Raw genomic sequence first — 16,861 nt, forward strand, 5'->3', positions numbered from 1 at the left:
TGTTCCATAAATAGTTGAACAAGTTTGGCCCACGAGTCCACGAATTAGCGCCTTTGGGCGTTAACCAAGACGCCGCCTTTATCGCTAAGGTGAAAGGAAATACCCTCGGTTTAATCGTTCCGCACCAACGGTAGGATGATGGAATGTTGTAAGGACTTGTTCAATCCCACGCGTGTGTTGGTAAGGTTTTTCATGGTCTAGACCATGGAAAACGGGTAACAATTAAATATGTTTGGGGAATTCGAAAATCCCCGTTAGATTCCGCTAGAACGATGCAAGACTTAGGGCTATCGCTTTTCAAAGCTTTGTAGAAGTCGAGAGAGGAGTCTCTCTTTCAAAACCATTATGTCGTATGGTTTGTGTGATAGTAGTTAGAGGTGTCGTGGGTGGTGTACTAGATAGACTTGTTTGTTGTGGTGTAATTACGTTTGTTGTTTTGTTCGACTGCGGACCTTAATCTCATGCAAGACTAAGTTGAGCTTAACTAACATGCAACACTCCAAACAATTTCGATATACTAGTATAAAACCTCTAACCGGAAAATGCGAGGTATGGAAGAAAGGAATACCGATAAGCGTCCTTGCTTTCGCTTATGAATAGCGTCTTGTAATACGCGTGTTCGTGTAATAAGATATTAGAACACCGAAAAACTTGACAACTTCGAAGTTCAAAACAAGCCGTGGAAATCCCGTATTTTCAGAGAAGCGTGGCGCTATCTATCTTATCTTAGCTTTCAAGGTAAAGTCGACCTCGATGAAGATAAGCGAATTGGTCGCTCTCTTTGAAGCTGGGCTTCGATGTATAAGCGAAGTCCAAGAAGATAGCTGGTCGCGCTCTCTTTGAAGCTGGCCCTTCAGTCGCGTTTTCGTGGAATTTTTCCAAAACTGAAACGGCAACCACAGTATGAATCAAACAAGGGTGGGTGGGTGAAATGGGACTTAAAAATAACTAATTATATTATGAATACAATGCTAAAGTGCAACTAAGATGGCAGCGGCGCCATTTGATAACTATAAAATGAATAGTCTACCTACGTAATGAACTACGAATCCAAAACGTAAGTAAACTAGAACTATTCTTTTACGTGTTTAATTATCAAAGCTTCTACTCTCAATGCGAATTGCACTAAATGGAGTACGAAGTTCGTTCCACTCCTAGTTCCCTAGCATGGATTGTTTTCTAAGTCTAACTAGTCACTCTTAAGTCAATGAGAGTTTTACGAAGGGAATTATACTACGATGCAACTACCCACAAGATGCAACTAGTCGGTTATCGGAATACTAAGGGAATGCTACGTTGATTCTATGATAAGGAGTTAGAGGGGGATTGATTCCACCTTAACTCAACTTAATCCACTAACGAATTAATCGTCAGAATCCGAATCGAATGAACTCGCCCAGCGAGAACAATTGGTTATTCCTAATCCCTAATTATACATGGCATTTCTACCAATTCATAACTAGCATGTGAACAATTAAACCCATTCTCATGGTGAACTAATCATTTCTAGAGTGGAATAGAAAATACGGCGAATTTCTACGATAATCGAATCAAGCTTTCATCAAGGCTTCACAACCCCCTCTAATGGAGGTTTAGCCTTGAATCATTCATAATCATTTCCATTTATATTAAAACTAAACATAATATAAAGCATTGAAATTTATTTAATTAAACAATAATGAAATCTAATTTAATGACTAAATTGAACTAAGGACATAAATTGAAATTAGATCTAAAATTGGAATTGACAAAAATCGAAATGGATAAAGAATACTACTTTATTGATCTAATCAAATGAAGAACAAGATTCAAAGGTTTAATCTAATAAGGGATTTGAAACTAATTAAAGAAAACAATTAAATCTAATGAAAACTAGATCTAGAACTAAGGTTTAATGGCTACTTTTCTTATTCTAACCTAATTTATTTTCTAACCTAACTATCTACCATTATCTATCTACCATTAACAATGAACTAAGCTTTTGTTTTATACATTCAGATCCAAAAATCGTGCATGGGCTTGGCCGGGTTTTGGGCGGAGAATCGGGCCCAAAACCCAATTCTTTCAAATTCAAAAGGCCTCTTCAGCTGCAGTTGACTTCCACAGACTTTTCGTCCACTTCTGCTCCTCTGATTGGGTCAAGGCTTGGACCATTGCAAAGCTCTTTCCGAGCCGGTCGTTTTGACATAAGGTAGGCCTCAATCCGAGGTCTGAGTCCAAAGATATGGCATTCGGAAGTTCTGCTGACTTTTGCTCCTTTATCTCGCTAAAGTGGCACATTTCTGCACATAATGGACTTTGAAGCCTGAAATGCATAAAAACGCGTAATCAGTGTTAACTCTTACTTATTATTCACATAATTGGTCTAACAGTATGATTATTAAGGGGTTAAAACTACAGTTTTGGGCTCTTATCATGATTGTTTGCTCTCAGCAATCCAATGCGCTACTTCCACCCTTGAAGAGTCAAGAGAGGGCTGCAATAAAGCCACCTTCCCAACCAAATCACCGACCTGAGCCCTCAGCCCCACCACTTCAACTCGTTCAACTTCTTGCACATCCACCAGTTTGTCATAAGCCTCCTTGGCAACCTCTAACTCCTTCTTATACAAATCAGAAATAACTGTCATCTCTCTCAATTTCCTATACATAGCCAGAACCTGACAAACTAACAAAATAAGTCAAAAATCAATAACACCAGGACAAAACAAAGCTCAGATCGGAAGGATACTTACAAAACAGATCGAGTGATCCATGTCTTCCAGATTTGCCTCTAGGTCCTTCCCAGTCTCCAATGCGTTCATATCCCCATCAAGGACAATACTTTCCAGTAGTCCATTCGCAACCAGTGAAGACTTGAAAATGCAGTCCTTACTTTTCACTAGCCGCGTCATCCCACTTACAGGGTCGTAATAGGTGACCGTCTTATCTAGAACGTCAGACTTACCAGTCTCTTCACCTTGGAACGTGCTTCCAAACTCTTTACATTTTTGGGCAGTTGGCTCAGTGTCACTAACTTTCTTCTTGCCCCTAGCATCAGCAACACCAACCTCAACCTCCAGCTCGTTCAGATTTATCCTTTTCAAAGGAGCCCGACTTGATGAAGTACGACCTTCCCCCATAATAGGTCATTCCTCACTTCCAAACTCAAGTCATGTCCTCTTAGCCCCTTCAGACTCGCCACCTTCAGTTATCCTCTTAAACTGAGGCCTACGAACTGAAGGGGGAACATCACCACCTCCACGTCCACCTATATCATTTTCACCCCCCTCCACAGGTCGTCTAGGCACAAGACGATTACCAGAGCCTCCTCCAATAGTCCTTGTCCTAGAAACATGCCCCCTCCTTTGATCCTTTTTTTTCATCTCAATATCTAAGCTAGAATCAGAGATTTCAAAGATTAACTTGCAGGTCCTCTTCTTTTGCTCAACCTTCTTCCAATTGATCTTCTCACCTCCGCTCTTCTTGAAGTAGTGCGCAACCTCTCCCAAAACAGATTGTTTCTCCTCCCAACTCAAACAAGCAAACTCTTCTATAGCTCCGGTGTTCGTACGCCCACGAATAGCAACCTCTGCAAAACAAAATATAATTATCAGAACGTTGTAATATCAACTAACCTACATACACTACTACCTATAACATAACGACCTACCATCCCATTTTATAGTACGATTCGCCAACTCCCAGTGAGAAGGACAATAATTACCTACGACCAGTAAAAGACTACGCCTCCAATCTTCCTTATTCACACCCACAATCATAGGAGATTTATCCTTTAGCACCTGCAAACTAAAATTCATAGCAGACGACCTTTTTATCGAAAAGTGCTCAAGCACATCCGATAAACAGATGTTATAACCCCTATCATTCAACAAATCTAACACATGTAAAACTTTCCAACTATTCCCCACGAACTAACAAGGGGCTTTCCCACAAAAGTTCAAAACCTCCACAGCAAGACGTGAGAATGGTAATCTCAACCCAGCCTTCAATTAACCATAACAAACCACAACACCCCCATCTCGAGGAACGTAATCTAAGCTAAATACATTCCTTTCTCCACTCATATCGTATATTGTCAGGTCGAAGTTCTCCAAACCAAACTCCCCCCTCAGTTCAACAGTATTACCTACCAACCTAGGTACCACCTCCTCAGCTATCGTCTCCAATAAGGAAGACAATGACACCTCATCTCCACTACGCGCCCTAACACCACCATCTCCATCACTCACAGTTGTCTCCCTCGACTAATTCAATGATACTTTCCTACTCACACTACCACTAGTAATCGACATGACAACACAAAAGCGAAAAGGAAACAAAAAGATCTAATTTTTCTATCAAAGATAAACGAACCTGGAGACGAAAGGTTGGATTTTTTTTTTCTCTTTCTGCTTTCTTCCTTTGTTTTGATGAAATGAAGAGACGAATAACCTTCATACACAAAAACCCTTTTAGCCGCATAAATCTCGAAGCAGCCAAAATGTTTGCCTTTCCCATAAAACACAATCATAACCAACTTACCTCGCCCACAAACCCGCCGCGATTTGGGCCCATGGATCAAATCCAACCAGTTCCCGCACATTTTCCAAAACTGTTCACTTCTTTCAAACAAACCAGCTGTATAACACGTGTAAAAAGCTTTATCTTTTCTTTTCTTTTCACACCAGCACTATCCAAAAAAATAAATAAAATAAAGGGGGCTGTATAAGTACCCTCCATTCTCAAACCAATCACTACAGCACACGTGTCCACACACCAGGTTGTATCTTCATAGCTCGTATATCACTAGGTTGTACCACGTCACCAGGATGTAACCACGACCCAAGATCAGGTCGTCCCAAATATTAAATACAGCCATAAATGGAAACAAATGATCTACCGCGATCCTGAAGCTCAGTCAACGCACCAATGAAGGAGACATTTACTTTGTAACAACAGAAGTAATGATAAATCATCAGGAGAGCACAAAATATGGATCTACACTTGACAACGGCCTGAAACAAATAAGGAAAGTCAGATCAAACATCTGTAAGTAGAGAGAGATGAACTACATAAGGCTTGATTCAAGTTCACCCAAGAAACTTGATACATAGGCAACTCTTATCCCAAGAAAGAGTGTAGTCATTCGCTATCAACCTCAACATCATCAAGTTATAGGTAGAAACCTACACATCTACACGAGATATCACGTCATCCCTCCACATGCAAAAAAGTTGTTTGTCATAGAACATGTTTGTTCTTTGTCATACTTACTTTGAATCTCTAGGGGAAGGAGGCCTTTGTTTGTTAATTTCATGGATGGCAGGGCCTTTCGAGATTCTTCTGTTGGTCATTAGAGACAGAAGATCGAGGATGGTTGGCTGGTTGTAGGCCAACATCCCAGTGTACATGATTTCCAACAAGATATTAACTTCATTCATGGTACGCAAGGGCGGACCCAACATTTCAACTCTCTTCGGGCTAAACAACGATAACCAGAGTCTCAAAAAAAAAAAAAATAGACACATTCCAAAAAAACAAATGAAACACTAGAATTCACAAGTAGCCAAATATATATACTAATTTATCAAAATATCTAATCAAGTTCGACTACAAATCTATTTAAAAAGCAAAACTACTTAAACAGTATTTTGCGTGTCTTGCGGGTGTCAAAATCATCTAATACCAAATCCATATCAATTTCATTAGCAAAATCTCTTTCAATATAGATGACCATTGAATCTACAAGAAACTCATCCTCCATCTTGTTTCGAAGCTGTGTTTTGATAAGTTTCATAGCTAAGAATGCCCTTTCTGTAGTTGTTGTTAGATATGGGAAGAGTAAGTACAAGACGAACCAATCTATTAATCAAGTGGTAGGACTTCAATTTTCTAGTTTCAACTAGTCTTCTACACAGCTCAGACATCGTGGACATATTATGGAAAACCAAATTACGACAAACATCAATCTTATAGTGCTGCAGCTGAGTTCTCAATATAAGTAACTCTTGATCACTGAAATCTCGAAAGTAAAATCTCTCAGCAAGGCTGCAAATATCATCAATCCTAAATGATCTGAAAGCATCTTTAGGAGTCAAAGCAAAGCTAAGAGTAAAAAGCTCTAATATTTCCTCGGTGAATCTATTTTTCAACTCAATTAACTGAAAATCTATGACACTGTTATATATATCAACGCGATACCGATGCTCAAATGTTATGCAATCATGTTGCTGACAAGAACGACCCGTGCCCATCGTATAACATGCATCCATATCAATGTTATTCTTCTTGCAAAACAAGTCAACTTCACAAAAAAAAAGTGCTCCGACCATCATCTCTCAGGTTTTGAAGGAGTACTTTTGTGGTAGAGACTAGATGCATAGCGTTAATAATGTCTTGAGATTGATCTTACAGAGCTTTGCAAAGTATGTCAGTGATTCTCATAGTCTTATGTAGCAAATGTAACATGAAAACAAACTCAAACAATATAAGTGCAATAAGAGCACCTTTAGCTTCCCTCCGGTTAGAATTAGTTGATTCATTTTTTGTGTTGTTCTCAAGAACACGAGAAAGTGCACTAAATGAAACTATCAAACTCTTTACAGATCGAAAATGGGAGCTCCAACGAGTAAACCCAGCTCTCTGCAATGTCATAATCTGATTCCCCCCCCCCCCTTCCTGTCTCCAGTTCACCATAATCAATCAATATTTGAATTTCTTCGACTTGAACAACTAGTAACTCAGCTTTGCGCTTAAGAGAAGCCTTAAAATAATTGACAATTGTGCCCAACTTTGAAAAAAATGACTAAATATCTGATACATCTTTAGCAGTTGCAACCAATGCTAATTGTAAATGATGAGCGAAACAATGCACGTAATATGCACTAGAGCACTCCCTAAGAAATAAAGCTTGCAATCCATTCCAAGCACCCCACATGTTGCTAGCACCATCATACCCTTGACCCCTCATATCATCAACAAAAAGATTGTTCCGAACAAGAATATCATATATTTCATTCTTGAGGGTTTGTAAACAAGTGTCATCAACGCAGACAACGTCTAAAAACCGTTCACGTACAAAACCATCATAGTCGACAAATCTTAATACAAGAGCCATTTGTTCTTTGTTTGAAACATCTTGTGATTCATCAACAAGAATACAAAACTTAGCATCTCCAACTTCCTCGCGAATCTTACCCCTCACATGCTCACTAATAATATTCAAAAGCTCTTTTTGAATATCCGGAGAAGTATATGTGGCTTTTTCGGAAGCATTATCTAAAACACGATCAATATTAGGATCCAATTCATCTAAGAACTCAATAAATTCAAGAAATTTTCCATGATTACTTGACTTGATTGATTCATCATGTCCTCTAAGTGCACAACCTTGTAATACAAGCCATCGGAGAGTCCGTAAAATAGTTTTCAAAATAAACCTATTCTTCACTACCTCCTGTTTGTATTGGGCATTTAAAAGATTACCAATGTGCCGAGATGAATTCACTAGATCCTCACAAGCAGCTACAACAGACATATGAGCGGAATAAAGGCCTCCAACATGTTGCAAAAATGCACATTTAACTCCACAATGAACTCTCTTCCAACTTCGAAATACATTAACAACAAAATTAGAACGTCTAGAACTAAAGACAAAGCAAGGAAAACAGAAAACACTGTCTTTTTCTTCAGAATATTCTAACCAAGGAAAATCGTCAAACCAATGACTATTAAAATACCGATTTTGTTTTCCATCAATGGTGGGCGGATATTTGTCGAGTCTAGAATGAAGTGGCCCCAATGTGACATAAGCTCGTCGGATCTCGTCACGCTGATTAATAGGATATTCACTTATTTGACGGCGTAACCTCGAGTCACATACCAAAGAACTAGTAACACCGATTTGACTAGATTCAATCCCTGGAGAGTTGGGACAAACTTGTTCAATATAGGTTCAGTCCCTTGATAGTTGGGACGAACTTGTTCAATGGGTTCAACTCTTTGGAACTTTGAACGGCCTTGATCATCATTTTCAATAATACTAGCAACATTGGATGTGCCGGGCGTTTCTTTTGGTTTTAAAAAAAATCTATCTTTCGCACTCCCTTTGACATTGAACGTCTAAAAAAAAAAAATCACACATTTATCTATAACTGTTTGATAAGAAGCCTAAATGAGAACTACATGGTTTCAATACACTTGCACAAAAAGATCCTACCCAGTACCCATGGGAGAGGCAGAAATGGTTTGGCAATTCATGAAATATCTTATTCACCCAATTCTAATTCAAACAACCATAATAAGAGTATATTATAAGTCTATAATCAGACCAACTCATGCAACTGAAATCTATCAAAAATAACAATTAAACCAATGTAACAAATGAACAACAAATCTAATTACCTGCCAATGATGAGCCAATCTCGACAGCAAAATCACCATGAATAGTTCTAGGAGCAGACTCAGAAAGATTAGTTGCTCGTTGCTCCAATAATCTTTCGGCCAGTAAGATAACTGTAAGAGTAACAACAACATTCAAAATTTCAACAATATATATTGTAATAATAATAATAATAATAAGCGGAACATACCTTTGAAGTTTGAACGAGTCAATGTGTAAAAGCTTGAGCCTTATAATCAATATCTGAGAATCATAAATCTGAATAGCATAATAGAAGAAAGGTCGTATTATTGACCGACCCCATTTTGTGTTGGGCAGACCCCGGTCCAATTTGGGGTTTGTATTTATGTTGGACGCAACAGAGAGTTTTGGGCAGACCCTGTGGCCAAACCCGAACAAAAATAAACCAGAAATAACCAGTTACCCCCTTCGTCGAATTCACCAAAAACCAAAAAAAAAAATAATTAGAAAGGCTTCGCAGCGCAGATAGGTGATAGCTAAAGTTTATAAACATAACATAATTTCGGCAAAGTGCAAATATTACTGCCAAGTTCTTCATTTTTTAAGTATAGGGCTCGCATTTTACCAGGTATTTCAAATTTTGTTTGTACTGTACTGTACTGTAGTGAGTTAATCATATTGCAGGAATTTATATACTGGTGCGTTGAATTAATACATCCAGTTGTAGAACACTGCATATCATCGCTTTATCAATCTTCCGTTGGTTAATCCCAGATTATTTATGCATTTTCAGAAGTCTCGTGCTTTTGGAGTTCCCATTTTGCAAAGTATTACAATACCGATACCCCAATGTCATAATTCTAGATTATGAACTTTTGAGCTCTCAATGGCATTCGAGCCACTTGTGCTCTTGAAGAAAATTATAGCAGACCTGGAAACCGAAGTGGAAGCCTGGAAGGCGAGCAACCATGATAAGTTATGAAGACAGTTATAAACATGTCAGTCAAAAGTTAGAAAATGTACTGGAACCGAGGTCAACTAAGGGAAAAAGCAAATACGGGTTACCCACCGTTACATCTTCAGAAGTATGACATTCTGCAACCTGTCATGTCAATCTTAAAATAAGACGACATGCATATCTGTTTCATTTTGTTCTCTTTTGGTTTTTCTATCTCGTCATGACTTGGTGTATCCTTTTAGAGGCCTCATCCTTGGTGTGTCAAGAGTTCAAGACTTGATGTTTAGTTGCTCTTTCAAATAATATTTACTACAATTAACTCGATTTACAAAAACATATTATGGCAAGTTTCATTGTCACTAATAAGAGTTTAGTGGGTGTATGGTGAAAGGCTAGAGGAGGTTGCAATAAGTTACTTTGATGTAGTTTTGGGGTCTGCCCAACACAAAACATGATTTTTAGGATAATGGCAAATTTGTATTTTTTATTTTATTTTTTTTGAGTCTTCCCAATACAAAATGAGTTGTGCCCATAGTGAGTACTTAGAAGAATCAAGATTCAAGAGACTGAAGAAAGAGAAAGAGCGGGGGTTTGTACTTCGTAGTCGTAGAGAAAGAATTACATTCGGTTTATTTTTTGTTCTTTGGGCTAATGGGCTTTTATGTTTAGAGGCGATCAACAATGCATACTATTTTTTTTTAATGAAACGGATCCCGGGCTGAAGCCTAGTACAACCCTCTCCTGGGTCCACCCTTGGTGGTACGTGATATATATATATATATATATATATATATATATATATATATATATATATACAAAGTGTTGGTAGGTGAGTGAAAACAAGTATTTTTTAGCACATTTTTACTCCTACTCCCCAAAACTGACTCCCTATTCAGTTTCCTTAATTGGAAGTGTTGATTTGCATTAGAAAAGAGCACAGTGGCAATTTTGATACAAAGCGTGTCTGGCAACCATAGGGGTGCCATTTTTTTTCCGAAAACCCGATCCAATATTTTTCTGAATTTGGCAATGGTATTTGTGTTTCGATAACCAAAATTTCAATATCTTATTTTTCTGAAAATAATTAGATCGAAATTGGATATGTTTTCAATATCGGATTTGATTTCTAAAATTTTAATATATATCCATCTATTTCATATAGTTACTAAATTAAAACCAATAGTTTACCAACCAAATAAAAACCCTAGCGAAGTAAAACATTGTCTCCAGGGGCAGACCAAGGAGAGGGCTGCACCAGGCTTCAGCCCGGGGTCCGTTTCATTAAAAAAAAAAGTATACATTGCTGATCGCCTCTAAACTTAAAAGCCTATTTGCCCAAAGAACAAAAAACAAAAAACCGAATGTAATTCTTTCTCTCTACCGAGTACCGACTCTACGACTATGAAATACGAACCCCCGCTCTCTCTCTCTCTCTCTCTCTCTCTTTCTTCAGTCTCTTGAATCTTGATTCTTCTATTATGCTATTTAGATCTATGATTCTCAAATATTGATTATAAGGCTCAAGCTTTTACACATTGACTCGTTCAAATTTCGAAGGTATGTTCCGCTTATTATTATTATTATTATTACAATATATATCGTTGGAATTTTGAATGTTGTTGTTACTCTTACAGTTATCTTACTGGCCGAAAGATTATTGGAGCAACGAGCAACTAACCTTTCTGAGTTTGCTCCTGGAACTATTTGTGGTGATTTTGCTGTCAAGATTGGCTCATTGGCAGGTAATTAGATTTGTTGTTCATTTGTTACATTGGTTTAATTGTTGTTTTTGATAGATTTCAGTTGCATGAATTGGTCTGATTATAATATAATCTTGTTATGGTTGTTTGAATTAAAATTGAGTGAATAAGATATTTCATTAATTGCAAAACCATTTCTGCCTCTCCCATGGGTACTGGGTAGGATCTTTTTGTGCAAGTGTATTGAAACCATGTAGTTCTCATTTAGGCTTCTCATCAAACAATTATAGATAAATGTGTGATTTTTTTTTAGACGTTCAATGTCAAAGGGAGTGCGAAAGATAGATTCTTTTTTTAAACCAAAAGAAACGCCCGGCACATCCAATGTTGCTAGTACTATTGAAAAAAATGATTAAGGCCGTTCAAAGTTCCAAATACTTGAACCCATTGAACAAATTCGTCCCAACTCTCAGGGATTGAACCTATTGAACAAGTTTGTCCCAACTCTCAAGGGATTGAATCTAGTCAAACCGGTGTTACTAGTTCTTTGGTACATGACCCGGGATTACGCCGTCAAATAAGTAAATATCCTATTAATCAGCGTGACAAGATCCGACGAGCTTATGTCACATTGGGGCCACTTCATTCTAGACTCGACGAATATTCGCCCACCATTGATGGAAAACAAAACCAGTATTTTAATAGTCATTGGTTTGACGATTTTCCTTGGTTAGAATATTCTGAAGAAAAAGATAGTATTTTCAGTTTTCCTTGCTTTGTTTTTAGTTCTAGACGTTCTAATTTTGTTGTTAATAGATTTTGAAGTTGGAAGAGAGCTCATTGTGGAGTTAAATGTGCATTTTTGCAACATGTTTGAGCCCCTTGTTCCGCTTATATGTCTGTTGTAGCTGTTTGTGAGGATCTAGTGAATTTATCTCGGCACATTGGTAATCTTTTAAATGCCCAATACAAACAGGAGGTAGTGAAGAATGGATTTATATTGAAAACTATTTTATGGACTCTTCGATGGCTTGTATTACAAGGTTATGCACTTAGAGGACATGATGAATCAATCAAGTCAAGTAATCGTGGAAACTTTTTTGAATTTATTGAGTTCTTAGCTGAATTGGATCCTAATATATTTGGCTACTTGTGAATTCTAGTGTTTCATTTGTTTCTTTGGAATGTGCCTATTATTATTTTTTGTTTGAGACTCTGGTTATCGTTGTTTAGCCCGGAAAGAGTTGAAATACTGGGTCCGCCCCTGATTGTCTCTCTCACAACTTCAAGAAATCAATGTTGTTATTCTAGTACATGTCTCTTTTTCTCCCATCTTCCTATTTAGTTAATTAATACAGTAATATGAAGAAAAAACCTACAGAATGAACGTGTTAAAAGGTTTAACTTGTTTACTGAATTAATACATTTTAAAATGAATACTAAATGAATGTATTAACTGGAAGTTATCCTAAAAGAGAATCTGAATATCCGATTATATAATTCAAAATTTTGATTTATTTATGAATTTTGCCGATTTCGAAAATATTCTCAACTTTCTGAATTCAGAAAAGAAATTGTCATCTGAAAAATAATTGGATCGAATTTGGAAAAAATATTGTCATCAAATTTTTTTTTTTGGAAAATTGGAAAAATAGGCGGCCAGCATGAGGACTGTAATTATCCTGGTAAAATTCAATGAAAAGCACATGATAGAAAAGTATGGTCTGCTCGATCAGGCAAACACTTGGAGATCTTTACACAATCTACATAACCGAGTTGAGTCAAACTCATACGTTCCTGCCATCTTAATCATCTGTACTAAGGTCATACGCGTTCAGGGTTCGCATCACCCTCGTCTGACTTCTCTAAATAATAATCCACGTGCATTGCACGCACTCCAAATAAAACTAGAAACCACTGTGAACAAGTTGGAAAAATAATGGCATCCATTTTAACGTGATTAGAAACAATGCAAGTGGTATCTAAAAATTTCAATCATACTTTTATCTGATGCCCAACTTTGACATGATTTTTCTGCAACGTGAAAAACAGGTACTAGTTATAATCAAACTCGATGTAGTGTCACTATCTATGATGAATATATGTATAGGGCTTCTTACACTACTGAAGCTACTAATAAACCACCTCGAAACGGCCCAACAGGTTTTTATTATTATTTTTTTTTCTCTTTGGCGCGTTTTGTTAATGTTAGTGATTTCTAATATGTGTAACTTTGTGTAGAGGAAAATTAAAGGACAAACTGCTCCTCCTAATACATTGTTATGGTCACTTGTTGAAAAGTGTGCTAATCGAGATGACATTGTGCTTTTGTTTGATATGTTACAGAATTTAAGGAGATTTGTGAGTTTGACAACAAACTTTAACCGTTGGGAAGAGCAAGATTCATTGAACCTGAGATTTCCCGATACTGGTCGACTATTTATTAAAAAAAAAACTAAGGTGTCGGAGTATATGGAAAAGGAGGGGAGTATTTTGGTGAAGTGAGATGGAGGAATTGAGCAAGGGACAACAAAAAGGTATTTTCAGTATGGTTATTGAATGCAGCTTTGGCCAAAATAGTATGCTTTGCAACACCTAGAAGGTGATGAGGTAATTCATAATTTCCTCACAAGATGATATAGACGGACTCTATTCTGTGGTGTTCTTTTGTTGGCTTGCTTTCTTGGGGAGAATAAAAAACCATCGATATTTTGAATAGTAGAGGTATGGATCTTCATAACATTAGTTCATTGTGCAGAGAAAAGGAGGAGAGTGTGTATGATCTTCTTATGACTTAAACTTTTTCAAAGGGTATTTGGGAGGTGTTTTTTCATCATTCAATAAACCTTGGAGGACACCCATGAGGCACGTAGTAGTAAGTTTATACTACTACCTCTTTCTAGTAGGGCATCTTGGATTGAGGAGCATCTTCCAAGAGCCATTATTTGGGATTTATGGAAGGATAGGAACTCAAGGATTTTTGAGCAAGTAGAAAAAGACTCACAAAGTAGTGGAGGTGAGCATAGAGGAGCTTTACGATTATGCATGTGCTAATCCATGCTTTAAGGGGGCGACCTATCAACACTTTACACTTCATGGGTAATTGGGATATGTTTGTCTTGTAAAGAAAGTTTGTAAGAGGGGAAAGGGTTATCTTTAGCGATTAAGTAGCTTCTTGCTGCAAAATCCACTTATTGTAATTCTTTTACTATCAATGAAGACTTTTATCGATGAGATAAAAAAGGTTCTTAGCTACTTAGCTGCATGATCCACAAGAAGTTTTGGCGGTTGTCACAAACTTAGAAGTAGAGTCTGAATTTGTGGACTTAGTAAAAGAGTGTCCACATGACCACGTACCATCGCAAAAACCTTATATGGTAAACATAAGATGAATGTAAACACTCGTACTGGATCAAGTTAGGGAGGAATAACCACGTAGAGTAGTGTGCACTGGAAATAGAAATTGAGGGATACCCCCTTTGGGAGTTTCATCGTTTGATGTGGTTTGTTGATGGGCACGACCTTCTATGCTCCTTGTTATGTACTGCTTCATTTTCTTTCCCTTTTCTTTTTCTTTTTCTTTCTGTTTTGATATTGTAATGCTGGAAGGATACAATTGCTACTGAACAAGTTGTGAAGTGTTTTTGGCAAGTAACATAATTGGAGAATGTGAAAAAGCTGAACTGATAAGTTGTTAATGCATTCTAGTTCAAGACTTCTGAATTGTTTCAGAGGTTTTACCAAACATTTAAATTAGATTACTTACCAGTTGATATCTCATCCTACACAACCTTATTGATAGCTCTTAATTACTTACAAAACATCTCCGCATGACCGAAAAAATGAAAAGATGTAGAAATTGATGGAGGACTGGAGGAGTAAGATGTTTTTGAAGCATATGCCATTTAGAAATTGTTTACTATTTCCTGAATTGTAAGGACACTGGTATAGGTCTTGGAGTCTGACTCAGCTTTAGAGTGGTTTTTTTTTTGGCTAAATTTGAATACCAGGACTACTGGTCAGTGTGGTTCATGTTTTGATTGATTTACAGAAAAAAGATTATCTACGTTTACACAAGCGTGAGTTGTTTCGTAGAGTTGTTACAAATTATTTTGATGACTTTTTATCATTTTTTATACTTTTTTGGACTCTGGTTGGTCACCTCTCTTTGTTTGTAGAATGATGGATATCCATTTTGGATCTATTTCTATTTTTCAGGAGATGTTGAGTCGATTTGGAAAATTGAAAACTTGAGATCAAAGGCTATGGAGAAGCATAATCTTGATACTGGATTTTCGTGTGCCAAGGTACATCTAATCTTCGCAGTATGATTGTTGTACCTATGCGTTTCTAATATGTCACACAGTACGTAAGATCCACCTCCTCTCGATTTAATCAAAGGTCTAAGGTCTGTACCCAGAAGAGCGATTTCACATTACAAATAACTTGATCAATGGAGGAAGATTTGTCTCCAAAATTCTTCAGTTTCTTTCCTTCCGAATGCTCCGAAGCAGGAAGATGTAACTTCCAAATTTACATATATATTTACCTACTGAAAGAAACAGTATGAATCAGAGCTTTCTTTACTGTTTGATGTAACTCATGTAATTTGTCTGTCTTCTGTTTTGGTTATCAGGGTTTTCTACTTGAAGGCAAGCCTGAGAGTGCGGCGGCCATCATTCATGTCCTTAATGAGGTTGCTATAATTTTGCTTTTATTCATAATATGTGAGAATAATTTAGGAGATTTCTGGGGAAACAAAAGGGACAGAATACATTGATAATTAGGCAAGACTCTGTCTTCATTTACTATCTAAGAGGGAAGATAATGTTCAGGACTTGGGCATTTCTAATCTTCAGTTGGTGCTTATTCGTCTTATTAATATTTATCTATTGTCTGTGTCAATAACAGAGGCTACGTGATGAGAAGAGAACAGGTATTACACTTGAGCTTCAGAAGCTAGTCAGTGAGTGGCCTTCGGAGGTCACCAAGCAACAAAAGGAAGAAGACTGAAAGGTATCTATTAGTACTAACACGGTTTAGGTTTAGATCAAACATGATTTTCTTGACAGCAAGGTTTAAGACTAAAAGTACTTGATTATAAAGAAAAGGCATCAAATGACATTTTCTCCAAATATTATTGAACTTGTGGCTACCAAGTAGTAGTAGTACCAACACATGACTAACAAATATAGTGAATTCCATTTTTCTCATTCCCCAGAATTTGGCTAGTTCCTTGACTAGAGGTATCCCTGCTATGGTGACTGGCTTATTAAACATGGGTTTGGAAGTAGCGGTAAATCTGGATGATCTAAACAAGAACGAAGCCATTACATGCTAGTGATAAAAGTTTGATGCAGTATTTCTGTGAGCAAATGCCTTGACAAAGTTGGAGCTGTTGCTGAACGAAGTAATAGTATCTTGCACTAGTGTAGTTCTCAACCCAAGGGCATTTATTTAGCACTTCTTCAGGATGTTAAATTGACAACTCCTGTTGTATACATTTACTCGTATCAGGTTTGATAATTTATGTCTGAACTGTCACATTTGCTAGTTTGATTACCTAATGAGTAATTAATCATGGAATGCAAGAGCTTTTGCTATGCATTTCCTGCAGCTGAATGTAAAATTGATTTTTCGTGATGCAAACATTGGTGCTGAAACGTGAGAAATGTCTCTCGTATTTCAGAAAAATTATGTTATTTGCAGTAAGACATTTTTTTAGCTGCGTAACTGTGTTTGTGATGTTAGATTTGAGTGGCCGTTCATGGTGGACTGGTTGTTGCATGTCTAGAGGACCATTTTGTTAGTACAGCTCTCGTACATCCTGTTGGATACCAGTCTCATGCGGCACTCAACT

At 37.2% G+C, this 16,861-nt stretch overlaps 1 protein-coding gene and 1 long non-coding RNA gene across 11 annotated transcripts; one reads left to right on the top strand and one right to left on the bottom strand.

Moving 5' to 3' along the window:
* Positions 1 to 6,786: 6,786 nt before the first annotated feature.
* LOC147517485 (uncharacterized) lies at positions 6,787 to 7,518 on the bottom strand. Its single transcript, XM_086593612.1, has one exon. It carries the CDS (start codon positions 7,516 to 7,518, stop codon positions 6,787 to 6,789), a length of 732 nt encoding a protein of 243 aa, XP_086449738.1.
* Positions 7,519 to 8,797: 1,279 nt separating this feature from the next.
* Positions 8,798 to 16,734, top strand: LOC147517486 (uncharacterized). 10 transcript variants are annotated; one of them, XR_015211457.1, is made up of 7 exons: positions 8,798 to 8,971; positions 9,137 to 9,428; positions 10,936 to 11,043; positions 15,220 to 15,308; positions 15,638 to 15,697; positions 15,913 to 16,017; positions 16,223 to 16,734. It is a non-coding gene; the product is annotated as an uncharacterized LOC147517486 (long non-coding RNA). The 10 variants fall into 10 exon arrangements; XR_015211452.1 differs by lacking the exons at positions 8,798 to 8,971; positions 9,137 to 9,428 and adding exons at positions 10,743 to 10,858; positions 13,348 to 13,538; XR_015211458.1 differs by lacking the exons at positions 8,798 to 8,971; positions 9,137 to 9,428 and adding an exon at positions 10,731 to 10,858.
* The last annotated feature ends 127 nt before the right edge of the window (positions 16,735 to 16,861 follow it).

This window comes from Coptis chinensis, chromosome 2 (assembly GCF_015680905.1).
Source record: "Coptis chinensis isolate HL-2020 chromosome 2, ASM1568090v1, whole genome shotgun sequence".
Lineage (NCBI taxonomy): Eukaryota > Viridiplantae > Streptophyta > Magnoliopsida > Ranunculales > Ranunculaceae > Coptis > Coptis chinensis.